Raw genomic sequence first — 23967 nt, 5'->3', positions numbered from 1 at the left:
TGTATCAGTCCCAAAGGAGGAATTCTGAGATCTGAGCTGGAGGACTCTGCTTGAACAGGGGAAGCTTCTCCTTTCTTCACTTGCCCTGGAAAAAGCAGCTGTGAGGGGAGGTGGGATGGGCCATGTGACCCTCCTGGCCCTTCACATGATCCCCCATGTCTTTATTGTGGCTTCTTCCTTCCTGCCCAGTGTGGTTGCTTGTTGATGGCCTTGCAAGGAAGAGGCTGGAATGTGGCTGACTTGGCATTTCCCAGCCCCACCCTCCTGCACAGCTGGCAGGGCTGGCCCCGACTCCAGATGCAGCTCAGTCGTCTGCTTGGTTTGGCTAGTGCCTCCAGGCCGTCCCACCTCACCTTCTTTAAAACTGCTTGGGACAGCAGAACTGGGCCCAAGATCTTGGCCGGAGCAAGTTTCCTTGTGGTAAATGGGGCTGGCTCTCCAGCTGTGCATTGCAGCCAAGGCCTGGCAGGGCTCAGGCCGCAGAAGCAAAACTGAAAGCACTGCAGAAGGGTGGCACCTGCCACCTTTCGACTTGGGAGAAGGCTCATGGAGGCCAGTCCGGGGCAGCGCTGGCTCTGGTGGGTCTCCTTATCCCTGGAGTCCACAGGACAGCCACCTAAACAGCCCAGGGGCAGGGCATTTTACTGTGTCTTTCCCACCATAGCCAAGGAAACTTGGATGCCCTACATACCTAATGAGCCTTTTGAGTAGAAGTAGAACTTTACTTGTAGGGAGGCCATAGCAGGGACCAGCAAATCAATGTTAAGTGATCTTAGGAGCCATTACACCCTCGAATGTAGTGTCCCCAGCCCCCAGCCCTTGCCTGACCAACTTTGAGTTCCAGCAGTCCTGATCTCCAGTGGGTATTACCTGTGCACGTGTGAGTAAGAGGGTCCAAGTTTGTAAGCCTAGAGCTGGGAGTGCAAGTTGCCAAAGTTTTGAAAGGATATTATCTAGAACGCTACCAGAGTGGGAGATATCAGTAGGATATAGCTTGGAGGTTGGGGTAAATTTGGGGAGTCTAACTATGATGGAAAGGGCTCTAGTCAAGACTGCTTGAGGGATTCTTGGAAACCCTTGGAGAGGCCCTCGTGCCCCACCCCATCCACACTCCCCTGGGAAAACCTTAGCTTCTCCTTGGTTAACAAAGGTGTCCTGTCTTCTCTCACACATGCCTACTGCTCGTTTGACTAAAGCAGGATTCCCAGTAGATCTCAGTCTTAACTAGATCTTGTATGAAGCTTGGTAGGTCTGGGACTTAAGGCTGTTATGAAGCCAAAAACCTGATTTACATAGTTTTAAACCAGGTGCCTTCAGGAGTTTTATGTTTTGTTGGAAATATGGAAACTACCCCCAAATCCTTCTCTATTACTGTCTTTTGTCTCACCCCATCCTCTTCTGGAAGGTTTATGCTTAAACATTTTTCTGGGGTATGGCGAGAGTCTCCTTCTCTCTAAACCAAGGGTTCTTCACCTGACTCTGTGACCTTGGTTGAGCTTTAGGGGTTCACTAAACCCCTAAAATCTGCAGAGCTGTATGTTTGTGTGCGTTTTTCTGTAGCTTATCTAGGCCCTCAGAAGGGTCCATGATCTCCCGAAGCTAAGAAGTGTTTGCTTTAAATGCGTTTGGAGCTTGGCCTGGACAAAGTGTTGGGTTCCCAGTAGGGCCTCAGCACTGCCAGCTTCCCAGGTAGACCTGGGCTCTATATTTGAGGCGGGAGCATGAGTTTCTGGAGGTCAAAGAAGTTCCAAGCCGAGAGTCCTACACTAGCTGGGGAGGAAGGAGGAAAGACGCAGGACCCTCAGGCTTCACAGGCAGGCTGTGGGCTGTGTCAGCGTTAGAGAGAGAGAGGCATTGCCTGGCGGGACCTCAGAGGACCTCTCCTGGGCAAGCGTCCTTGGAGCCTCCAGGGGCCTGGTCAGGAGGTGAGCAAGGGGAGGCCAGCAGTCTGAAGTCACGGCTGCTCTGGGCTTGAGGTTCTGGGGCAGTGAGGAGGGCTGGAACATGGCTGTCTGGACAAGGGGAGGGGAGTCAGAAGAAAGGGAGGAGCCAAATGACAGTAACCCTGGGCATGGGAAGGAACTCTTAGGGGTTGTAGAGTGAGGAGAAGAGGGGCTTCCTGCTGCAGACTAACCCAAAGGTAGGTGCAGGGAGCTCCATCAATGGAGGTGCTGAGAGCTGGGCAGGCGGGAGCCCCAAGGAACACATGTTGGAGGCAGCGAGCCTCTCCTGGCAGGGCGTCCAGGCGGGATGACCTCATTCCTTCCCGCCTCAGCGACTGAGGCTTTATTATTCCAGCGTCTAGGTAGACATTACGCTATGCTGAGCCTAAAGGTTAGCTGCCTTTGCCTGGGACTCTCAGGGTCCGCTGGGCAGGGGGGCCTCCCCTAACCCCAGCTGCCTTAGACAGCCTCTGGTGGGAAAAACTGGAACACCTCTCCTGGGCCTCCTCCACATCCGGGGTCCTCCTTCAAGTTTAGGGGCAGGCAGGGTGCTCTTAGGTGGAACTGGCCACAGTCCCCCTGCCTATGAGCATCCTGAGACAATTTCCTGCCGCCCACCTGGTATTCCTTGCAGGGGCAGTCTTGAAAAATGAATGCTGCAGGTAAAATAGAGGAAGCTTGAAGTCACCCAGTTACCATGTACTGGCAGAGACAAAAATCTGAGCTCCGAGTTGAATCACTCCATGCCTGTTCCAAAGACCTCCCGAGCCTGGCCGCCAGGACAGACGGAGCAGATTCCCAGTGAGCCCAGTGCAGCCTGTCCCTCCACCTTCCCCAGGTCCTCCCTGCGCGAAACCTGTCAGGATGAGGTCCCGCTGGCAGATCCACTAATTGCGCCGCTTGGAATCAGTCCAGGGTGCCCAGGGGGGCTGCCCAAGACTGCAATCCATTTAATGAGGACTGGGCATTTAGCAGGAGCTTTTTTTTTTCTTCTGGTAATGAAACTTCTTTTTCTCTAAACGTTGAGGTCACTTGGGGGTAGGAAGAGGAGGGAATTTGCTCGCTTGTTCATGGGGGGGCGGGGTTAGGGATGGTCCCCTCCCTTCTGGAAAACTCAGCAAACCCCAGAGAAGAACCCCAAGGTGTTGGCAAGTGCCTTGAATATTTTTCTTGCCGGGTACAGTTACAGAATGTGCTGGCAGGCCCCGAACCCCTGAGCCGGGATCCGTTTGGAACAGTGAGCCCCTCTGTCCCGCTTCTGATGCGTGTGGTTGTGTAGTCTGTCCCAGTGCCCTGTAGACTAAGTATTTGGATGCACAGAACTCCCAAGCTCAGTCTCACGCCCCCTACCAAAGGAAAATGGTCCAGGAATTTGAACGTGAGGGCCTGGGCCACGTTTACTCAGAGCCCACTCCTGGGGGCAGGAGTCATGCATGGGACTCCTGTGGCTTTGTCCTTCTGGTCAGAGACTTCAATCACCCTTCTAGAATAGACCCATCACTGGCTTTATAGGTTTTAAATATCAACTGGCACCCTGAATCCTTCTGGGAAGAAGATGAGGCATCGGTGAACAAAATGATGGGTGAGCCACGTGTACAGTTACACGTGCAGACAGTCACTGTGTGGCCACCACATGTATGTGGCTGTTAGCCAGTGCTTCTCGGCAGAGCCCCTGTGGGTTCTAGATAACATGTGGCGTCCTGGGCCCACCGTGGGCCTCCTGACTCCAGACTTCTCTGTGGACTCACCTCTAGTGGGCCTGGGACTTGCCAGTTTCAGAGCCTTTGTTTGTGTCCATCCTAACGGCCTTCTCTCAACTCCTACTATATACTTGGTACCCGGCAGTGATAGACCATGGGGACTTCACACTGAATTGTCACTGCCTGGTTTCCTATTTTGGTCTCTGTGTCGCTGAGACAGTGAACAGCTTGAGGCCAGGGGCTACATCTCTCACTCTGGAAGCCTCCGGGACCTGGCCTGGCTCTGGGTATGTGGTGCACACTAGGGGCACCCTTCCCAACAGTCATACTCATTTGAGAGCGCATGTCCACTGTGAAGAGCGCCTTGTCGGCAGGGAGCACTAGGCCAGGAGAAGGACAGTTCAGATCCAATCTGTGGTTTTCTCAGGTGAGTTAAATCCAGCTATTATGTCTGAGCACCCATCTCGTACAAGGACATTCCTGGCTACGGTAGAAGGTGAGGCAGTTTCATGTAATAAGAGTCGCCCACTGGAGTTGAACCATCCAGGCTGGAGACTCAAGTTGGAGAGGATGGCTTGGTTCCACCACGGGCCAAACAGGTCTGGGTAGTCTCCTGCCGGAGGAGCCATTCCTACCTGGCTGCCAGCAGCCGCCACGGGTACCCTGGCGCCGACCTCCGGGAGAGTCTGGTGGAGCTGTTGGTCCCTGCGGCATCCTGAGCCGTGTTCTCTGGGGTCGGGGGTCTGCCTGCGGCCCAGGTTCTCAGAGCCGGATCCCAGCCACACCCTGGAGGAGCGAGTGGTGCACTGGTACTTCAGCCAGCTGGACAGCAACAGCAGCAACGACATCAACAAGCGGGAGATGAAGCCCTTCAAGCGCTACGTGAAGAAGAAAGCCAAGCCCAAGAAGTGCGCCCGGCGATTCACTGACTACTGTGACCTGAACAAGGACAAGGTCATCTCTCTGCCTGAGCTGAAGGGCTGCCTGGGTGTGAGCAAAGAAGGTGAGTGCTCATCCCTCTGCTCCTGGCTTCCAGTACATGCCCCACCAAGCACAGGGACCAAGGGCTCCCCGGTCGATGGGATCCCAGGCACTCATTTATTCAGCTCTTTCCTGGGAGTTTGTTATGCTTCATGCCAGATGCCTGTACCCTGGAGGAATTGCTGTGACGTACGCAAACTACTCAGCCACCCTGGGCTTCAATTTCTCCATCTGTAAAATGGGAATAACCATAGCCTCTACCTCTTAGGGCTGTTGTGCCGACTAAGTGGGACAGCGAGTGAGAGCATTTATCATAATGCCTGAGACATTGAGAAAATGCAATAGCATTTCAATATTACTGTCTTCTTCATGAGATTATTGCCTCTGTCCGTAGCACTTATCACACTGCATTGCCCTTTACTGTTCTGTTTCCCCTTGAGGCCATGGGCTGTGCCTTTTCGATCCCTAACCTCCAGCACAGGGCACAGCACCTGGGAGCAATCTGTTAGAACCTTGCCAAAGGAATGAATGTATGGATAAGGGGTCTGCCCCTTGTGGCAGCATCATGCTTTGACACACTTGGAACCTGTGCTCATTTCACAGAGCACAGGCAGAGGCCAGTACTGGAAAGAGACCACCCAGTGTTAGTGTAGACCCCAGGCCTACCCAGCAGCACTCCCACGCTGAGCAGGGACGGAATCACAGAGGTCTGCAGCGACTCTGCCTTCGGCCCCCTGCCTGTGCTGATAGTTCTGGTCCACACAGCACACGGGCGTAGGGGAGGCAGAGTGTGGTGACCTCGGGTCCACAGAGCTCAGGGAGGCTCCCCACCTTCTGCCAGAGCTTGCCAGCTGATGCACAGGCCCTGAAGGCAGCCTCTAGCTCCGCCTCTGACTAGTTCTGCAATTTTTGGCAAGTTACTTAAACTCTCTGAGCCTCAGTTTCTCCATGTGTAGAATGGAGCTGATATTATCTACCTCAGAGATTTGGTGTGAAGATTTAACAGGTTGGTGCATGTGAAGAACTTGGCTAGTTCATGGTGAATGTACAAAAGCAAAGGAGTAATAATAGAGGGGCACACCCCCTGGCTGAAAGCAGCTTCCCTCGCCCCTCTGCTCTGGGGAGCAGCAGAGGGCCACTTGGGTAGATGGTTGTAGGGAATGGAGCCCATGCCTTGGTCATCTGGTGTCATGTGGTGCCCTCTGGTGGGCCGAGAGGGGTTTGCATGCCAGATGGGGGGACAGAAGCAGTGGGGGGAGGATGCAGTGTTTGGGGGTGAATGTAGCTTTCGGTCTGCAGGACTGATTTTTTTGGAAATGACTCCTGAACACAGGTATTTTTAGCAACCAGACTTGTCCCTGGGAGCTAAATTCTCTGTAGCATAAAAAGGCCAGACGCTCTGAGAGCCGGGCCTCTTTCTTAACTGGTCCTTCCCAGTTTATAAAGTACCTTCATCAGGAGTATTGGCACCATCCTGTGAGACAGGCAGGGCGGAGACTAGGTCACCCATTTTTTAAACATGGAACTTCCCCCTTGAATTGCCCAAGGATGCCGCCTGCTCTGGGTCCAGGCCCATCTTCCCCGCTGCCCTCCTTGGTGGTTAAAGCGAGGTTCTAGAAGCAGAGAGCCAGGTCTGAGTTTGCTTCCCCACGAAAAGCTGTGCCATCGCCAAGCCTCAGTTGCATCATCCTGCTGTGGGGATAATTTCATCATTTTCTGACGATCATATACAATCGCTATGAGGAGTGCGTTGCATGGCTGAGGTGGAAGGGATTCATGCAGTGAGCCTCACAGGGGAGAGCTGGTTGCTGCTGGCTGTCCGTGTTCTTCCGTTTCAGCGTGGTGGGCAGGCTGTGGAGGGCTCCTCTTTACCTGTGTAGGTCTCTGCTCACCACTGGGAGAAGCAGCTGCTGGCTCTGCCACTTCCCACCTGCCTGTCCTTCCACGTTTGCTTCCTCATCTGTAACACTGGATATGCCAGCATCTACCCCGTGCCCACCCTGCCCTGGGTCTCTCCCTCTCAGGTCTTCAGGAAGGTTAGCATAACTGGAGGCACGAGGAGCTGTGGTTGCACAGGGCCAGTGGGTGGGCGTGGACTCTGCAACACTTCATGCTCCTCACGGCCCTTTCTCCATCTCCACGAATTCAGTCGATCCTCAAGGCAGTCCTGTGAGACAGGCAGAAGCAGCATGGCCGTGGTCCTAACTCCCCTTCTGTAGACCGGCCCGGAGGGTGACGGGGCTTGCACAGAGTCACATGACTCCAGGGGTCACAAGGAGCCGGCCCAGCCCTTGGTGTGCTGCCTCCCAGCTCCCCTCGCCTCCTTTAGGAGATGCCCCGCAGAAGCCTCCCTGTGGGGCAGAACGGGTGTTACAGAAGACACCTGGAACCCTGGTTAAGTCACTCAACTGCTCTGAGCCTTGTCAAGTAAAGGGGCTAGACCAGTTGATCATAAAGATTCTCCCGCCTCTGACATTCTGTGACTTGGAGAACCAGGACCCAAGAAGGTTATGCAAGTGCCCATTGGCACCAAAGCCCTTCTTAGCCAATACCTGAGGGATTCCAAGGAGGCACCCGGTGGGAGGCCTGGCCTTGTGGAAAAGGGACTTTGCTTACCGGTGTTGGCTAGCAGTGGGTTCACTCACCAGAAAAGGGCTGCCGCCACCCACAGAGCAGGAAGCTCAGCCACGCAACCCCGGCTCTTTCCCAAGCCCACCCTTCATGCTGGGGCTTAGGGGGAACAGGGACCCAGGGAGAGAAGACGCTCTACCCGTTCTCTGGGTGAAGGCCACTTGAGTGTCATATGTTCCTATTTGTTGCAGGTGGTAGTCTTGGCAGCTTCCCCCAGGGAAAACGAGCAGGCACAAACCCATTCAGTAAGTTGCCTTCTTTCTGGGGTCCGCTCTCTGGGCCCCCTCATGCAGCTTTGGTACTGCAGCAGGAGTGGAGGGATTGGCCAAGGAACCTAGCCTCCCATTAAAAATTTTTTTTTGCTGAGTAGCAAGAGAAAGGTTGGTTAGTGCTGTGAGGATCCCACCATCCCCACCTGTAAACAAGCACCTGCCACTTCTGCTGGCCTCGGGTCGAGAGGCTGGCACCTGGGAGAAATATGGTTTGGGCAGAGAGCACACCCCAGCTCTCTAGAATGCCAAACTTGTTCCAGTTGCCATTGAGATGCCTCCTGGTGGCGAAGGATGGGCTGGTAAGATGTGGGCTTATCTGCAAGTCTAGGCTACCTGTGTCCTGTCTGGCCCCATATCTAGCAGCAGGTGGAAAAGTCTGCTCTTCGGGGGAAATTGACAAAATAGTTGGATTTCTCATAATCTAAACTCTAACTTCTTGTTTATACCTCCCCTTCTCAGTAGGACGCCTCGTCTAAGGAGCAGAAAACCAAAGGGCAGGTGGAGAGACCAGGGAGGCAGGACGGATCATCAGACACCTAACCTTCGACGTTGCCACAGCCCAGCCACGGCCCATATAACATGAGTGGTGCCCACCGTGTTTGCACTTTTAATAACTCTTATTTGCGTGTGTTCTTTTGGTTTCATTTGTAAACACCAGTATCTAATACCACAGTGGGAAAAGGAAAGGGAAGAAAGACTGTTTATTCTCTCTCTTATTGTAAGTTTTTGGATCTGCTACTGACAACTTTTAGGTTTTTTGGGGGGGAGGTGTTGTGGGACTGAGAAGAAAGAGATTTATATACTGTATATAAATATATATGTAAATTGTATAGTTCTTTTGTACAGGTGTTGGCGTTGCTATTTCTTTATTCCCTCTCTCTCCCTGCTCTTTGTTGTGGGAGTTCTGGACACACGGCCCAGCTTCCTAGAACCCAGGACTCAATCCCCAGCCCATCTGCATCTTGTTGGAAACTGACCCGTGTGCATGTGGATGGGATTCCTGTGATTATACGCAGACTCCCCCAGTCCTTTCTGGTGGGAGGAGGGCATCGTCTCATGCCATAGCTGTTGTTGGTGGCCTTCTCAAGGGAGCTTGGGTTGGAGGAGAGATGGGAGTTGTCCCTGGAGGGGGTGAAATAGTGAGCTCAGATGCAGTCCTTCCTGTTATCCAGACCTCAGGTGGCCCAGGATCCTTAGGTAGACCAGTATCCTAATGACCCACTGTGCAGGTATCCTCAGAGTATTTGCATTAGGTCATTTCAAACATTTTCACCCACATTTAGCACCTACTCTGTGTAAAACATGAGCAAGAGGAGAAAGACACACAGTGGAGCCTTTTATTTAGATGTCTGATGTTTAAGCAGTGGAAGGAAGAGGGCAGAAAGCGTCCTTGGCAAGTGCTGCACCCACAGGAAGGCTTCTCACCTGCAGACCCCCCAGATGAGGCTTCTGAGACATGGCCCTCTCAGGCCACCGGCTCAGACTGGGTTTTACCGCCACTCTCTCCCACCCCCATCCTCAGTGGTCAGCACAGCCTGAGGGAGGAGTTGGGTCCATCACCTTGTTGGTAACTGAATGGTTTTATTTTTAACCCACATGCTGAGCTTCTTGCTGTTTCCTCAGATGTTTTTAAGGGCCTCCAGGCTCCAGTCCAATTCCAGAGGGACCCTGATCTTGGGCCTGCTACTTCTGCCTCTGTTGGAAGTGCAGGAGCAATAGCCCAGCTACAGGCAAATGCAGGCCTAGCTTTCCCCTGACTTTTTACCAGAGTTCCAGTGGGGGCTGCCTCACCTTCAGGGCAGATGCACAGCTTCCTCTGCCCAGGGGACCATGCCCACTCAGAGCAACAAGCGACACTTAGAGCCTCTTTCCATGAGCAGCCATGGCAGCAGCGAGGGAGGGCGAGTACCCCAGGGCTGGTGCCCTTATCGGATTGCTCTTGGGGATCTGGCCTTACCTCGTATTACATCCTAGTATTCCCATGAGTGCACCCACTTTGCAGGCTGTGTATCCCACCTTGGGCTGGGAAGCTCTGGCACTGCCAGTCGGCCCCCTCAAGGCCCGGCTCGGGAGAGGGCCCCTCAGGGAGGAGCATGGTATTTTTGGGAAGTGATCTGGAGATTCTGGCTGTTCTGGCGAAAGTCCTAGCTTGCGTTGGGGATGACAGGAGGCCCCGTCCCAATCCGGGGAGGTAGAAAAGGAGCCCTCGCCCCTTAACCTGGCCCAGAGAACTCGGTGTGCTGGACCTTCCAGGAGACCCAGTCCCCTGCTCTGCCTGTAGGAGGCGTGGCAACAGGGAAGGCACCTCCTGCAGCAGCCCCACTCTCCCCGGCTGCTGCCTTCTCACGTGTGTAACTGTGTTGTGCGGATTTCCTTTGTGAGGAGGGAGGGACACTATTTGTAGCTTGTTTTATGAAAAATAAAAATGGGTAAACTTTGATGGCTGTTGCCTCTTTCTTTGGGTGGCTTCCTTTGACGGATGGGCTTCATTTCCTAAAAGACTGGGGGCAGGGGATGGGAAGCTGGCAGCACCAACCCCCTTGTAGAAAAAAACAAGAGAGAGCCAGGCTGATCATCTGGTCATTTACTCCCAAGTTCCTGAATGACCCACACAAGGCCACAAGTGTGTCCACCAAGGAGGTTGCTTTTCCAAGGCACCCTGATCTGCCCTGTGGCATAAGGCTTTTCCCCATGGTATAGGTGAGGACAGGCAGAACTTGACCTTTCTCACATAGTGCCACCCAATGACACCCTCAATTCTAGGGCTTGGATCACTGCCCCCCTTCATGTGCCAGGTGGCACCCCAGCCAGGGCAACCCTGATCACACATGATGGTGAAAGGGCACTGGATACTTGGATGTCATCTCTCCACAAGACGATAGGCACATTGCTAAAGGCCTCGTGAGAACCAGTCAGGAGAGACCAGGATACGCTGCAGTAACAAACACTCCACAACCTCAGTAGCTTAAATCACAAAGGTGTCCTTCACTCCTGCAGCATAGCCATCAGATGTCAGCAGGGGCTGCTAGTCTTCACTGTCCTCACTCAGGGACCCAGGCTGAAGGAGGCTCCATCTTCCATGATTGTGGAAGCAAAAAAAAAGCAATATGGTGAACTGCACTGATTCTTAATTGCTGTGGCAGCTTCTCAGGTTAGCTTTGGCTTGCCCACTGTGCAGCTGGTGCCCAAATGCTGGCTCTCAAATGGGACCCATGTCGCGTCCTAGGGAGGGGCCTTCCCACTGCACAGGGCCTTTCTGTGGGAAGTCCAGCTCTGGCTTGACTTCTTCCATACTTTCCCACGCCAAAATATCCCGGCCCACTTCATTCTAGGGACTCTGCCTTTGGTTTCCAACACTGGGTCTCACACATGAGCAGCATGCATCGGATTCACCTGGAAGGCTTGTTAAACACAATTTGCTGGGACCCATCCCCAGCGGTCTGGAGTCTGGGGTGGAGCTTGAGAATTTGCATTTATAATAAATTCCCAGGTGATGCTGATGTTGCTCATCTGGGGACTATACTTTGAGAATCATTCATTTAGAGTTTGGTTTTTAACATCGAATGGGTCCATGTACACATTCTGGTTGCTGCTAAGAAGCAGTTTTGTGACTCTGGGCAAATCACCTGTCGACCCTGAGTCTCAGTTTCTTCATCTGTGAAATGGGGATAATGACTCTTTCTCAGACAGTGGCCATGGTGATTCAGTGAGACAACAAGAGTAAAGCACATGGCACAGTGCCTGGTACAAAGTTGGGGCTCAATCTCTGTGAGTCATCCTCCGCCTGCTCTTCCTCTGCATCATCAATGACCTTTGGTGCTGGCAGAGCCTGGAAAATCACCTGCTCCAATATTTGTGCATGAACAATCCAAGACCTCACAAAGTGAAGTGGCCTTCTCCAGATCCAACACCTAGTTTGTGGTAGAGCCAGAATTAGAATCCACTGCTCTTGGCCCTCAGTTTAGTATTCTTGATAGCACCAATTTGGTACAGCTAAAGAGGGGTATGATATACATGAAAAAAAAAAAGTATTATTTGTGGAAGGAGGGTGTCTACTGTGATGGTAAGTAGTGTGTCCTGTCAGTATCTAAAATGTGAGGTGTTTAGAGGTATAACTTGCTGAGGCAGTGAAATGAGGTGGAACTAGCACAACAAGATGTACATTCCATTGCAAACAAAGGTATAATGAGGGGCTGGGCTCTGGGGAGATAACTCCTTGAGGAAAAGCTAAGGGTGAGGGGACAACTTAATGTCAGTAGCAAAGCCATGTGGTACAGCAGGGCAGGGAGGGGCACCAGTTTGGCTCTGAGAACTAGTTAGTGGTGGCACCTAGATTAGTCCCTGGTTCCTCTTCTGAACCCGCTTTCCCATTCTCTGTGGTTCATCCCACCTTCTCTTTTGACAAAAACCTAACATCTGAATAACCCAGAAATGACTGCAGATCTTGGGACTTGTCAGCCCCCATAATTGTGTAAGCCAATTCCTTATAATCAATCAATCTCTCTCTCTCTCTCTCTCTCTCTCTCTCTCTCTCTCTCTCTCTCCCCCCCTCCCTGGGGACATATGGGTACAAATGGATTTCATGATTTTGCATCTACAACTCAATTGGCTAAAGGGCAATTTTCATTTTCAATTTAATGGCTGGCGAAGACCATTAACAAGCCTTTTAGCCAAACCCTTCTCCCCACCTGCCTTTTGGTGGTGTGTCCTGTTGAACTCTGTACTCGAGCCATGCCAACTATTGATACTGTTTCACACATCCCCCCCCCCCCCCCCCAGGTGCCTTTGACTGCGCTATTTCTGTTTGTCTATCCTTCAACACCTAGCCCCCTCACCAAGGCGAATCACTGTTTACTCTTCCTTCAAGATCCTACTTAAATGTCACATTCTCTGGGAAGTCTTGCCCAGGTCTAGGCTCTGTTCCCACGGCGCTCTGCTCGTGTCCCTCAGAGCACTACGGACACAGAGCTTTACTTTTCACTTGTACCTCGGGGGCTCCGATGCTTCGTCAGCTCCTTCCCATCACTTAGCTTTGGGAAAGGACACTAGACATACAATGTGCTCGCTACCCTCCTCTTCTTACCTGAGTTGTTCAGACCAGGAGCAGACACCTGACAAAAAGCGACCAGGCCATAGGCACCCCAACCACCGTGACACGGCTTTCTGCAATGGATTCTGCTTTCTGGGAATGGCCTTTTGGGGATGGGAAATTGACCACATTCTCCTCATTGGGATGTTCCAGTTGGTCGTGGGGAAACAGAACCTTGAGGTGATGGCATAACATCAGGGCTGGTGGCTGTGCCCGTCCATGTACGAGATGAGCAAAGCAGAGGAAGCAGCCTGGGAGGAAGGAGGGGACAGGCCCACAGGGAAAAGCAAGGACGGGGAGATGATGTGCTTTGGGGAGGGAGAGAGTGGCCTCGGTTCCCGAGGGTTTTCAGGCTCCGGGGCCTGCCGTGCCTCCTGCCTTGGGTTCCAGAGCCCCCACCCTACCCCCAGGCCTTCACAATATTGCCTCCCTCCATTTCTGGAACTAGTTTAATGGGTTTCCATTTCTTGTAACCAAAAGAGCCTTGGTTAAAAGAAGTTTTACCTCCCCCTCTGGACTGTGAGTTTCTTGAGGTCAAGAACTTTATCTCACCCTGTGTGCATCATCGGAATGGAGCTCGGAGCATAGCGATACATTCATTGAATGAATGAAGAGCAAACGAATGAATGACATGCGTCCTGGTAATAAATACAGGGCGCTGCTTATATTACAGGGGCTGGAATCCTGCCCCCCCCCCCCCCGCCTTTCTAATACAGAAAGCTCTCGCCCCTTTAATCATCACAACTCCATTGCTGTGTCCTCCAGCACCTGAAGTCCAGATTTTGACAAGTGGGATACCCCAAAGTACTTTTTGCTTTAAAAATTCTGAGTCTGGCATATTGGCATCTGAGGAGACGACAGATACACATCATAGATACAAATAGGAGACGACACCTTCGCCTCAACCACATCTGCTCCAGAAGAAACCCCAGGCGCCCCCGGGACCATCCCCTGAAGAAACGTCGGGCGAAACAAGCTGTATTTAGAGAGATATAAGTGTAGCTTTTATTTATTTTTTTTTAACCAACCCAACATTTCCACTGGCAACCGTCAATATAGCTTATGACATGAGCACTGTTTCTTTTTAGTTATTTCTTTTTCTTAAAAAAATGTGTTTAAAATTAAACAGGTGTTTTTTAATTTCTTTTTCCCTTTAAAAAATGTATTTATGTCAATGCAGAAAGCCTGAAGACCTGTGGGCAGTTTCGTGTGATCTCACATGTTGTGTGCATGTGTGTGCGTGTGTGTGTGTGTGTGTGTTTTAAAGCCAGGTCCTTTCAGAGTTTGTTGGGAGAAGCTCTAGAGGGCATGGCAATCTCTTTTCCTATAAACCCAGGCTCCATGGTATTATGGCAACTAAGATCCTCCTACTGGGGCAAGAAATAGCCCTCAGGCTGGAAAAAGAGCTTCAGGAGGTTAAACAACAAGCAGGAATGTGAGGGACAGGAGGAATTCCAGTTCCTCTCTTGTGAAAACGCTTTCAGACATGACCTAGGGGTCCAGAAGTGGTGAAAGGAGCCCCTTGTTTTCTTATATGCCTCGCCAAGTTTTTGCGTTACCTCAAGAAATATAGCCAGGCCTCTTAGTTCGGTGCATCAGACAGCGGCAGGGGTGAGTGGGTGTTATGTGTAAAGCTGACCTTTCTCAGAAGCACTGACATTTTAAATACCTTTCCCCTTAAAGATCGAACCAGTGGGACATCTCATCTCTCCTGCCTCAGATACAAAGCCAAAGATGCTCAAGAAGGCAAAAACCCCTTTTGTTTCTTTCCCCAGCCGCCCTCTGCTGACACTCTCCACTCCTAGTTTTGTCCCTCATCTTGCATTTGGTGGGTCTTCCTGCAGAAGACAGAGCACACAGATGTTGACACCGCAAGACAGAATTTGAAAGGCTTAGGCAGGGACAAGGACAATGACTTCTTTTAAACTTGACTTTGACATAAGCAGATGAAGCCCCTCCCGCTCCAGTCACCACTGGGATCTTTAGTGCCCTGCGTGGGTGTGCAAACTTACTTCTACCCAACGTCACCAGTCCACTTAAGAACTCAGAGGAAAAAAGGAGATGGGGGGACAGGACCTCGGCGGAGCCGAGAGATGGCTGTCACCCAGTGAGAGTGGGAGAGTGGGTCTGAAAATTCACACCTCTATCCATCGGCTCAGATCCTGGGTTCCTCCACAGCACCTTTATCACTAACGTCAGAAAGAAAAGACAAAACGAACAAACAATGAGCAAAACCTAATGGAAAAACGAAAGCAGCCACGATGACAATTACAATGAAAAGAGAAGCTCAAACGGGCCACATGGCTAAGACTCATTTTCACACCCGCCAGGTGAGCGAGAGGACCGCGGTGCATCGGATTGGACAGACGGGGGGACCCTGCCCCCGAGGAAAGCAGCAGCACAGGGGTACTCGTAAGGTGAGCTGGAAGATGGCCGAAGGCCCTGACCTTGGCCACAGGTCAGGGACACGACTGGGGAGACGGGTGGAGGTGGCTTTGTTGCTGTCGTTGGTTTGTACTAAATAAAATACTCGGTAAAGTGGGTGTTTCCTCCATTCTGTTTGATTGATTAAGACTCGGCCCTTTCAGATCACCGCCAGGGCGTAGGTCGGGTGAAGTTCCTGGGGCTCAGGTCCCAAAGCTGCTTCTCCAGGGCAGCTCATCCTGGGGAGGTCCCCGGTGGGGAAACGTCCTTCTCTCAGGAGAAGTCCTAGGCCTGCCCTGCTGGAGGCCTCGTCGGTGGCTCAGAACCCCTTGATGTAGCAGTAGGCCTCCAGCGTGGAAAAGAGTATGTAGAGGAGCCACAGGCTCACCAAGAGCCAAGTGGTGGCAAGCTTGCAGCCGCGGGGGCCGCCCAGCTCCCCGCCCAGGTGGGGCCGCCTGCGGTACAGGAGCACGCTGATGCAGACGAACGCGAAGATGGTGAAGAGGGTGACGGAGAAGGCCAGCGTGCCGGCGGACACGTGGAACTCCTGTCCCTGCATGGCCCAGTAGATGGCGGCCACGGACCAGGCCAGGCCAATGCCCAGGAAGACGTTGACGGCGTTGCTGCCCGTGACGTTGCCGACGGAGGCGTCTGCGTACACGTCCTGGGTGGCGGCAGCTTTGCTGGCAAACATGTCTAGAAAAGGGCAGAGACAAGTGGGAGCTGGAGGGAAGCCAAGGTGAGGAGGGCCTGCCTCTGAGTGTGTGCAAAAGGCAGCTGGGCCCCTCAGGCTGAATCCGGGAAGGAGCGACAGCTCCTCTATTAACAGGCTGTGTGGCCTTGGACAAGTAATGTCACTTCTCTGAGCTTCCCGTTCCTCATCTGCCAGAGTCTGAGAGATTTCTAAGGGCCTTTCTGGTCCTGATATTTACCAAGTGGGTTTACTGACTATATCTTTCAGTAAGGGAAGTTTGCTATCCCATAATACCTCCCCCGGGAGCCTTGACATCCTGAGAAGCTGCTTAGAGCAGACGCCTGATTGTAACTGTCACGGGGGGGGGGGGGGGGGTGCATTTTACTCATGGAACACAGACAGTTCATTGCTCAGTGCCCGTGGGCTCAGCACTGTGCTAGGTGCTGCTGGATTTACGGGGACAGAGAACAAGCTGGGGAACCATGATGAAGACACGCATGCAGGTGAGCTGTGGACGCCAGGAAGAAGGGGCTCTGCCTCTGCAGTTAGTATGTGAGCACATGGCCCTACAGGCTGTTTGACTTTAGATGTTGGCATGGACTGTAGGCACTGGAAGGCCCATCAGGGACATCTAGCCACCTTTTTATTTTACAAGTAAGGAAAATAAGAGTCAAGGAATCCGCCCAAGGTCGAGTGGGAAATTAGCAAAAGACTTGACCCTAAAACCCTCATATAAGGGCCCTTTGCATACCATCGCCTTACCTCCAAAGAGTTTCGGCCAAAGCCACGGAACTAGCTGAGGAGCCCATAGCATAACCTTCGTCAAGCCCCGAAGGCTGCCGCTGTTCCCCAGACCAACTGCAAGAACTTGGAAGTGCCCCAAACTCTCTCCCTGCTCTCCCAGCTGCCTCCCTGGTGTCAGTTTTCTCAGATCTCTCTGAGAAAACTTCCTGCCATTGCTTGCCCATGATCTTGCTTTTTTGCCTCTGATCCTCTGCAATTTCTTCCCACGTCTGTTCCTTTTCCCATTATATGCTCCTTCCTCTCTGATAGTTCTGGTCTCTGGAGACCTGAAGAGCAGGCATCCCACGCAAAGCCTTTCCTGGACCCTCCATCTAATTTTCTACCGCCTGACACATTTCCGTAAAAGCCAAACCTCTTGCATCACCAAAGTGTAAATAATCGCACTGGTCTGTGCTGGGGTTTGGGGAAGAGGTTCTGTTAGAGGGTGATGTCGATTCAGTTACTCTCCAGAAGGATTTGTTTTCCTGGTCCTGGAAGGGTTCCCCTGGGTCCAGCCAGCAGAGTCCTGTCTGATGAGATTCAGCCTAACCCTCTTACAGGAAGACGCCCTCTCTTCCTGTAGCAATTGGGAGGCCAGCAGGGGTTCAGGGTTCAAGTAAGGAACCTGAGCTAATGCAGTCCCTGCCCACCTGCTAACTGCCATTCATCACTCCAGTCCAGCTTACATCCATCCTCTCTTCGAAGCCATCCCTGACCCAGCCTAGCCCGGGCCCCCTGCTTTATACTTGCACAACCCCTGTACTTTTTCTTTACAGAATTTATCGAGGTGGTTTTAATTATAGTAGCTGAGTGTACTCTCTGCAGCTAGATTACAAGCTCCATGTGGAGAGGGGAAGCATGTGTGTCTTACCTCCTACTGTAGCCCCAGCAACTGGCACAAGACTCTATCAGGCTCAGCAAATATTGGTCTAATGAATGAATAAAGGCATGCCCGCTCATCTTCTGGGGTTTGTAAGGAAACAATATGTAATTCATCATATGAAAGGACAAGGGATCACTAAGCTTCCTTCGCCTGATCCACTGGAAGACACTTTATACTCACAGGTGTCCTTCTAAGCCAGGGGTAGGGAACGTCCAGCCTGAGGGCCGGATACAGCAGGCGAAACCATTTGGTCTGGCCCCGCTAAGGCAAGCGCAGGCGGGACTCAAAATTCAATAAACCTAGGAGCTTTTTTCATAGCTAGTTTTTAAGTTGATAATTTTGTATGGCCAGTAAATGAAGTTACAAATATCCAAATGGCCCTTGGCAGAAAAAAGTTTCCCCCGCCCCGGTTAAGCAGTGGGAGGCCAACAATGCCTGTGGGCATATCTGTTGTGACACTTTCAAACAGGCTAGTCTTTGGCCTCTCAGAGACTTCTAGAGGGAAATGGAAGGTGAACAATATCCATATTCTTTGAATTACATTGTTTGAGGCCTATTTATATAATGTGGAGGTTAAGAAATTGGGCCATTTACTTGGGCGGACAACTTAACCTCTGTGGGCCTCCGTTTCCTCATCTGTCAAGTGGGCATAATAACTGACCCCACTGAATAGGGTTTTGGTGAGCATTACAGGGATAGAACATGTAAATTGCTTAGTGCCCGACTCATCAAGGTGCTCAAGAAATGTTCGCTGTCACTGGTAACGCTATCATTGATCTCCGATCGACTTTGTGCACCTTAGGGGCAGAGGGTCCTTACCCACGGATCTGAGACGGTAAGAAAGACAATGAGGCAAAGGGTAGGGGTCACTGAAACCCAGTAATGTTCTCTTTGCAAACCCAAGCGTCCCTCACTCTCACCTGGCACAGAGGTGCCAAACGCCACGAAAATGACGGCCGTGACTGAGTCCTTGAGGCCAATCGTGCAGCCGAAGTGGGAGGCTAGGTCCCCGATGACGGCCGTGAGGACGCTGATGATGAGGATGGAGACGGAGAAGCAGGCCCAGCCATTCCAGTACCCTGTGGGGGGCACGCAGGCGAACAGCACCTTCCAGAAGACGGTCAGGAAGTGCATGACGTAGTCGAAGCAGGACGGCAGCCTCTCCTCGCCCGACTCATCCTCCTCCTCGTCCCCGGCTGGAGGCAGATAAAGAGGCCGGGAGGGCGGCGAGGTCAGATCCCGCTCCCCAGGAGCAGCAGCGGCCGAGGGAGGCTCCGGCGCGCTCCTGGGCAGACGGCGTGGGCCGGGGCGCGGGCACCGGGAAACAGCTGAGAAACGGGAAGCAGGCTGGGGTGCCCCATCGGTCAGTTTGAGTGCGGGGCACAGGGGGACAGCGGGGACAGGGGAATAAGCAAGAGAGGAAAGAGATTAAGAGCTAGCATGGGAGACGGCGAGAGGGCCAGGGCAATGGGGGAGAGAGGAGGGGAGGTGGGCGGCCTGGTCGCCTAGGTGAGGAGGAGCGAAATCAGTGCTGTGCCCACTCTCGCCGGACGCCAGCGGGGCTCCTCTCTAATTTTCCTGACATGACTGCCGCAATAACCTCGTGGTTCTGGTCGTTAGCAGTCCCCAGAGGCACGACTGTCATTCCCGATCATGCGGGTGTACCAGAGAGCCAGCGCCGTCCTCCAAATACCCCACGGGACAGAGCGGGCTTGGGCTCCGTTTGTCCTTGCCAGGAAACGTGGGCAGACTTGCCCATTCAGCAGCCGGGAGAGGATGTGCTGAGGCACGCTGGCGCCTGGTCAAGGGCAACCTCTGGAATGCTTTGACACAACTCTTGGAGGCTGGGTTTCTAAAGAGCAAGAGTCAGGACACCCGAGTTCCCACTGCAACTTTGCCACAAAGAGAATGTGTAACTTGGCGTGAGTCACCTCTTGTTTCTGAACCTCAGTTCCCTCCTTTGAAAAGGGAGGGGGTTGGATTAGGTGGCCTACATTCCATTTATTGTCTCTTTAGGGGCAAAGTAAGGTCACGGGGGAGGGGGGCCGGGAGTATCAGAAGCAGGCGCTGGGAAAGGTGGGGCAGCCTCTCTTCCTGGCTGTGCTTTGCAGAGGCTCTGGGGCCTCGGGGTGTGACCCCAGGGGTTGCCATGACAACAAAGCCTCCCATGAAGAGACGAGGCAGTGCAAGGAGGCCTCAGTGGTGCTGAGGGGCAATACTGGTGGTGGTGTGCGAGCCTTGGCATCCCCATTCCAACAGGTCAGTGGGGACCTGGCTGTGCTGTGGTCCCCAGTGAGGGAACCCGCCAGTAAATGCCAAAGGAAAGGTTTGGAACCATCCAGGGTGGAAATCTGTCACAGAGTCACAGCAAAGGCCTTATGAACTCCAGATCCCAGGTCTCTAAATCAAAACAGTCCCTCATTTTACAAAAATGAGGGCCAAATGAATGAGAGGAAGGAATGATGGAAACCAGAATTTATGGAGTTTGGGTTTGGTACCAGACTCGCTTTCTTTCTACTTACTTTTCTGAGAAATGTAGCATTAGTTCCCTTTTTGGATAAGGAAACTGAGGCCCAGATAGGATAACTTGTCCCAATTCAGATGGCAGAACCAAGACTTGAATCCAGAGATAGCCATGCTCTTTCGGTCACCCCACGATTCTCGATTCTTTTCCAAAGTGACCCAGTGAAACAGACAAACATCTGGGACTAGAGCTTGGAAGACTAGACACAGAGGCCTTCCTGGAAATTGGCGGGCTATGGCTGTGGCTGTGTTACCTGCTTCTCCCAGCAGGGCCTGTGCCCATCCTGTGACCCTCTTACCTGCACTGACGGTGATGGCCTCCATGAACTGGTCCTTCCAGGAGTGGGTCCCCACGACCAAAGCCATATTTGTCTTCTTGATCAGTTTGTCCACAGTACTCTGTCAGGGAGAAGAAACTTGGAACCATGAGGTTAGAATGCTCAGAGCCGTTGAGGAGTCTGGTGTTTCAAGGGAATGAGAGGCACCCTGCATCCCAGGGCGCTCCACACGCATTCCGCAAGCTATGCGTGGAATGGCCTTAGGGGACATCTGCTGGGACAATCCTTCCACTTCCCTTCTCTTCGGCTGTGACCGCTGACACTGGATATGTAGAGCGATACAATCGAGAATAACCGTAATGGTGTCAATAAACCTTGCCCTGGAGTAGTAAATTTTAGTATCTTTGTTTTAAAAATATAGTTAAACCATAGCAATGGCACATCTAGGGGCTTTGTAGCCCGTTTATTCCAAATCTTATGTGTCCTCACAACATTCCTCAGATACAAAACGGCCAGCTCTACAAGTTCATATATTCAGTGGTAAAACTGGACCAACACTCTGGGTCGTCTACCTCCCGCCCCATTACTCTAGTATTCAATTAGAGCTCACTTATGGCCTGACCTTGAACTCATAGGACTCTTCAATGATGACCTCTAGTTTGGGGTGTTTACCCAATACTGGCTTTCCCATTTCTGCTATCCTCCTGGCCTCCTCTTCCTCCACAGTCAGCTTCCTGTCTGTCATCTCTGCAACAAAACAAAATCAGACTAGCTTTAGCACGTTCTCCATCCCCTAAAAGTCTAAAGCTCAAGAGCATTAGGCCGAGGCAGTGGGCAGAAAGCAAATAGCTCTTGGGAATGGGGATTCTGTGTACTTTTTGGTGCCTCTTTGTATAAAGTGCTGAACACTCTATGACCATCAGACCATAAAAGGCTTCCTTGTAGGCCTGGAATGAGCCCCTCTCTTTCCATTTTATACCACAGCGGGCAACCTGACCCAAAAACCTTCTGAGAAACACCTCCGAGTGAAGTCCCCAAAGCATTAGGTAAGCTATTGGCGAGATGGGAACATATCTCTTGACCTTCAACAATTTTGAACTTTTGTGCCTGACTGTTCAGCTACTTCATGTAAAAGCTCTTGGTGGTCAGGGGCACATTTAATCCAAGGGTAATGTCCACTGGTTTGTGTTAACATCTGCTTCCAGCACTCACTCTTGACACTGCCCCTTTTATAAAAGAGAAAGGGGGATGCTTCCAGGACTACCTACATCATACAAGTGAAAATTATCCTCACAATGAGAAACCTGGAAGACTTGTCCCCAAACTTCATGATTTTTCCAATGAAAGATCACCAAAGTTTCTATAGGAAGCAGGCATGTTTCTTCCGGAACACAAATATTTGTTCCAAAACACAACAAAAGAAAGGTCTTCCTTTACTTTCTTCTGAGGCTTTCCTTTGTCCCGCAGCATCTTGACTCATTTACCAGTGGTCCCTTCTCAAGCTGAACGGTTAGGAATGTTTTCCAGTTCAGCTGGAGGGTCTGTGTGAAGACCACTTCACTATGAAGACGTGCTTTCTGGATTAGAGTGAAATAGAGATTGAATATTTTTATTCCCCTTCGATTAGATGATTGTTCTTGGCAGCCTGTTTCTCTCAGAGCTTGTTTAAACATTTTCCCATCCAAGTCCACATTCTTGCATGCAATTAATCCTTTTATTCGGTGCCTTAACGGCTTTCATTCCACACCCTGAGTATCCTAGGGAAATGCTCTGGTCTTTGGAAAATCTCAAGGACAAATTGGGTCAGAGGCCAAGATCTCCTTTTCTATCTTGGGAATTGGTGACACATGGGGAGAGGTCAGACTCAAGCTCTTGAGGTTGCAAGGAAAGGAATTCTCTGAATGGACTCTAAGCCAAGGGTGTAAGTTACCAAACAGAGAGAGCCCATTTTATATAAGGATTTTCTTGGTTGGCCTGAACGAAGATGGTGAGAGAGTGCGCAGAGGATTCCTGAGCTGGCTGTTTTACTCAGGGCTTCTGGCACCAAACACAGAAGGCAATTCCAAAATGCTTGGGAGCTGTCCGTGGTGCTGCCCTGATGCTAGTGCTGGTGATGCCTTTCAGAAGTAATTATTTCTCAAGGTTCTGGGTTCTTCTGTATACTTCTTAGTCAGCAGACACCCTCCAGCAGCCTGACCTCTTTTAATTCTTTAATTCTGATCCTCTTATTAGTTAATTCTGAAGGTAAATCTGGGTATATCCAGGGTTCTGGCTATGAAGTCAGTGATCTTAGAAGCCAGACTGCAAGCCACTCTGAGAAAAAGCCTTTGGAAAAAGACATAGACTCCTTTAAAACATGGGTAGTCTGTCCCTCTCCCTGTGGGTTATGGCACCCACAATGACTATTCTGGCAGCCACAGTATTATTCCCTCCCTCCTCCCCAGCTCCCCATGTCATACTTTACATGTGCCACGAGAGCTTGATTCCAATATAATGAGCTCTCCAGTGACATATAAATGTACCTGTCTAACCCCTTGCCTAGCAATCAATCTAGCACTATATCCATCTGGCAGGATATTGATCAGCCCACTGACCTGTCCAGCCCTGTGGTGACAGTCAGTTTTTCCATCTAGCTTTTCTGCAGAAATGTCTTTGACAAATAACCAATCCTCTATCTTTGGATCTCCCTCAGCCCAAGAGAGGTTTTATATACACACACACACACACACACACACACACACACACACACATATCTTTTCATTGATTCCATTTAAATCAACTCTCATTTAGTGTCTTGGTTTGGTAGTCATTCTTCCCTTTTCTCATTTTTGTAATAATCATCCTTTAAGTTCAAATACTTTCTTGGGAGAGCGGTAGGTCTCACACCTGAAAGGCCGCAGTGATTCTGGTGGTGCGTTTACGTGACTCTTCAGAATTCCAAGTAAAGAGAACAAACGGCAGGCGATGCTGCTCTGCAGCCTGAGTAAACTCTCAGATCCGGAAAGGGGAGGGGGACTGGTGGAATAGGATGAAAAATCAAGCAAGTACTGGAAGAACAAAGAGCTCTCCAGGCCGGACAGGAGTAAATTGCCATGAATGCTCGACACACGCCCTCGGAGAGAAGCGGGGTGATGCAGCCAGTGCCCTCACCCTCAGGCCCCAGACCTTGGTGCCGCAGCTCAGGAGGAACGTCTTTATTTTCCATCTTTCACCACCAGGCCCCGCTCATCGTGTTCGCCTGTGCTTCCAGGACGGTTCACACAAAGGCTCAAAAATTTCCAGTAATTTAAAGTCTAACCAAGGGCTCCTGAATTAAAGGTCTGGTGGGTTGAGATAGAAAAAAATAGAAAACAACACCTTCGTTTCCTTTTTAATCTTCTATTGGCATTTGAGCAAATGTGCTGGAAGAATAAAGACGCTTAAGTTAAATCATAGTCTTTGTCAAGTATGGCTGGTGGGAGGTGGAGGCAAAAGTTAGAACAAAGAAGCCCAAATGTCTTCCCAGGCAAGAGGATGAGTGAAGTGGAGAAGGGACACCCGATGCTAGGCATTAATACCCTGGGAGACTAGTGGAAAATACGGGGTTGGAGGGGGTCCTTATCCTGTTGGCATATGGAAGAAGCAGGAGGCCAAGGAAGCTGGAGTAGTTGTTGTTGTCGTCATTGTTTTCAGAAAAGGAAATGTAGGGGTTTGCCTACATTTCCAGGGGGGCAAATGTCCTTACTATATACATTCCCCCTTTCTCAAACCCAGCGTGTAGCCTATC

General features: G+C 51.4%; 2 protein-coding genes across 5 annotated transcripts in view; one reads left to right on the top strand and one right to left on the bottom strand.

The window, feature by feature from the left end:
* The window catches only part of SMOC1 (SPARC related modular calcium binding 1), a 134775-nt gene extending 124808 nt beyond the window's left edge, over positions 1 to 9967 (top strand). Inside the window, exons 11-13 of the mRNA XM_087819567.1 lie at positions 4402 to 4646; positions 7447 to 7500; positions 7987 to 9967. Of these exons, the coding sequence (XP_087675693.1) occupies positions 4402 to 4646; positions 7447 to 7500; positions 7987 to 8003 (316 nt within the window). The 3' untranslated portion in view covers positions 8004 to 9967. The remainder of the gene's footprint in view (positions 1 to 4401; positions 4647 to 7446; positions 7501 to 7986) is intronic.
* A 5304-nt stretch (positions 9968 to 15271) lies between these two features.
* The window catches only part of SLC8A3 (solute carrier family 8 member A3), a 162374-nt gene continuing 153678 nt past the window's right edge, over positions 15272 to 23967 (bottom strand). For all 4 annotated transcript variants that reach the window (XM_016211905.2, XM_087819520.1, XM_016211906.2 and 1 more), the window contains 4 exons: positions 20824 to 20948; positions 20223 to 20322; positions 18321 to 18596; positions 15272 to 15736 (listed from right to left, as the gene is read on the bottom strand). In XM_016211905.2, coding sequence (XP_016067391.1) covers positions 15360 to 15736; positions 18321 to 18596; positions 20223 to 20322; positions 20824 to 20948 — 878 coding nt within the window. In that variant the 3' untranslated portion in view covers positions 15272 to 15359. The remainder of the gene's footprint in view (positions 15737 to 18320; positions 18597 to 20222; positions 20323 to 20823; positions 20949 to 23967) is intronic.

The sequence above is a fragment of the Miniopterus natalensis genome, chromosome 1 (assembly GCF_054644295.1).
Source record: "Miniopterus natalensis isolate mMinNat1 chromosome 1, mMinNat1.hap1, whole genome shotgun sequence".
NCBI classification, from domain to species: Eukaryota; Metazoa; Chordata; class Mammalia; order Chiroptera; family Miniopteridae; genus Miniopterus; species Miniopterus natalensis.
The sequence above is the reverse complement of the archived record's forward strand: the minus strand, read 5'-3'. Positions and strand labels throughout refer to the sequence as shown.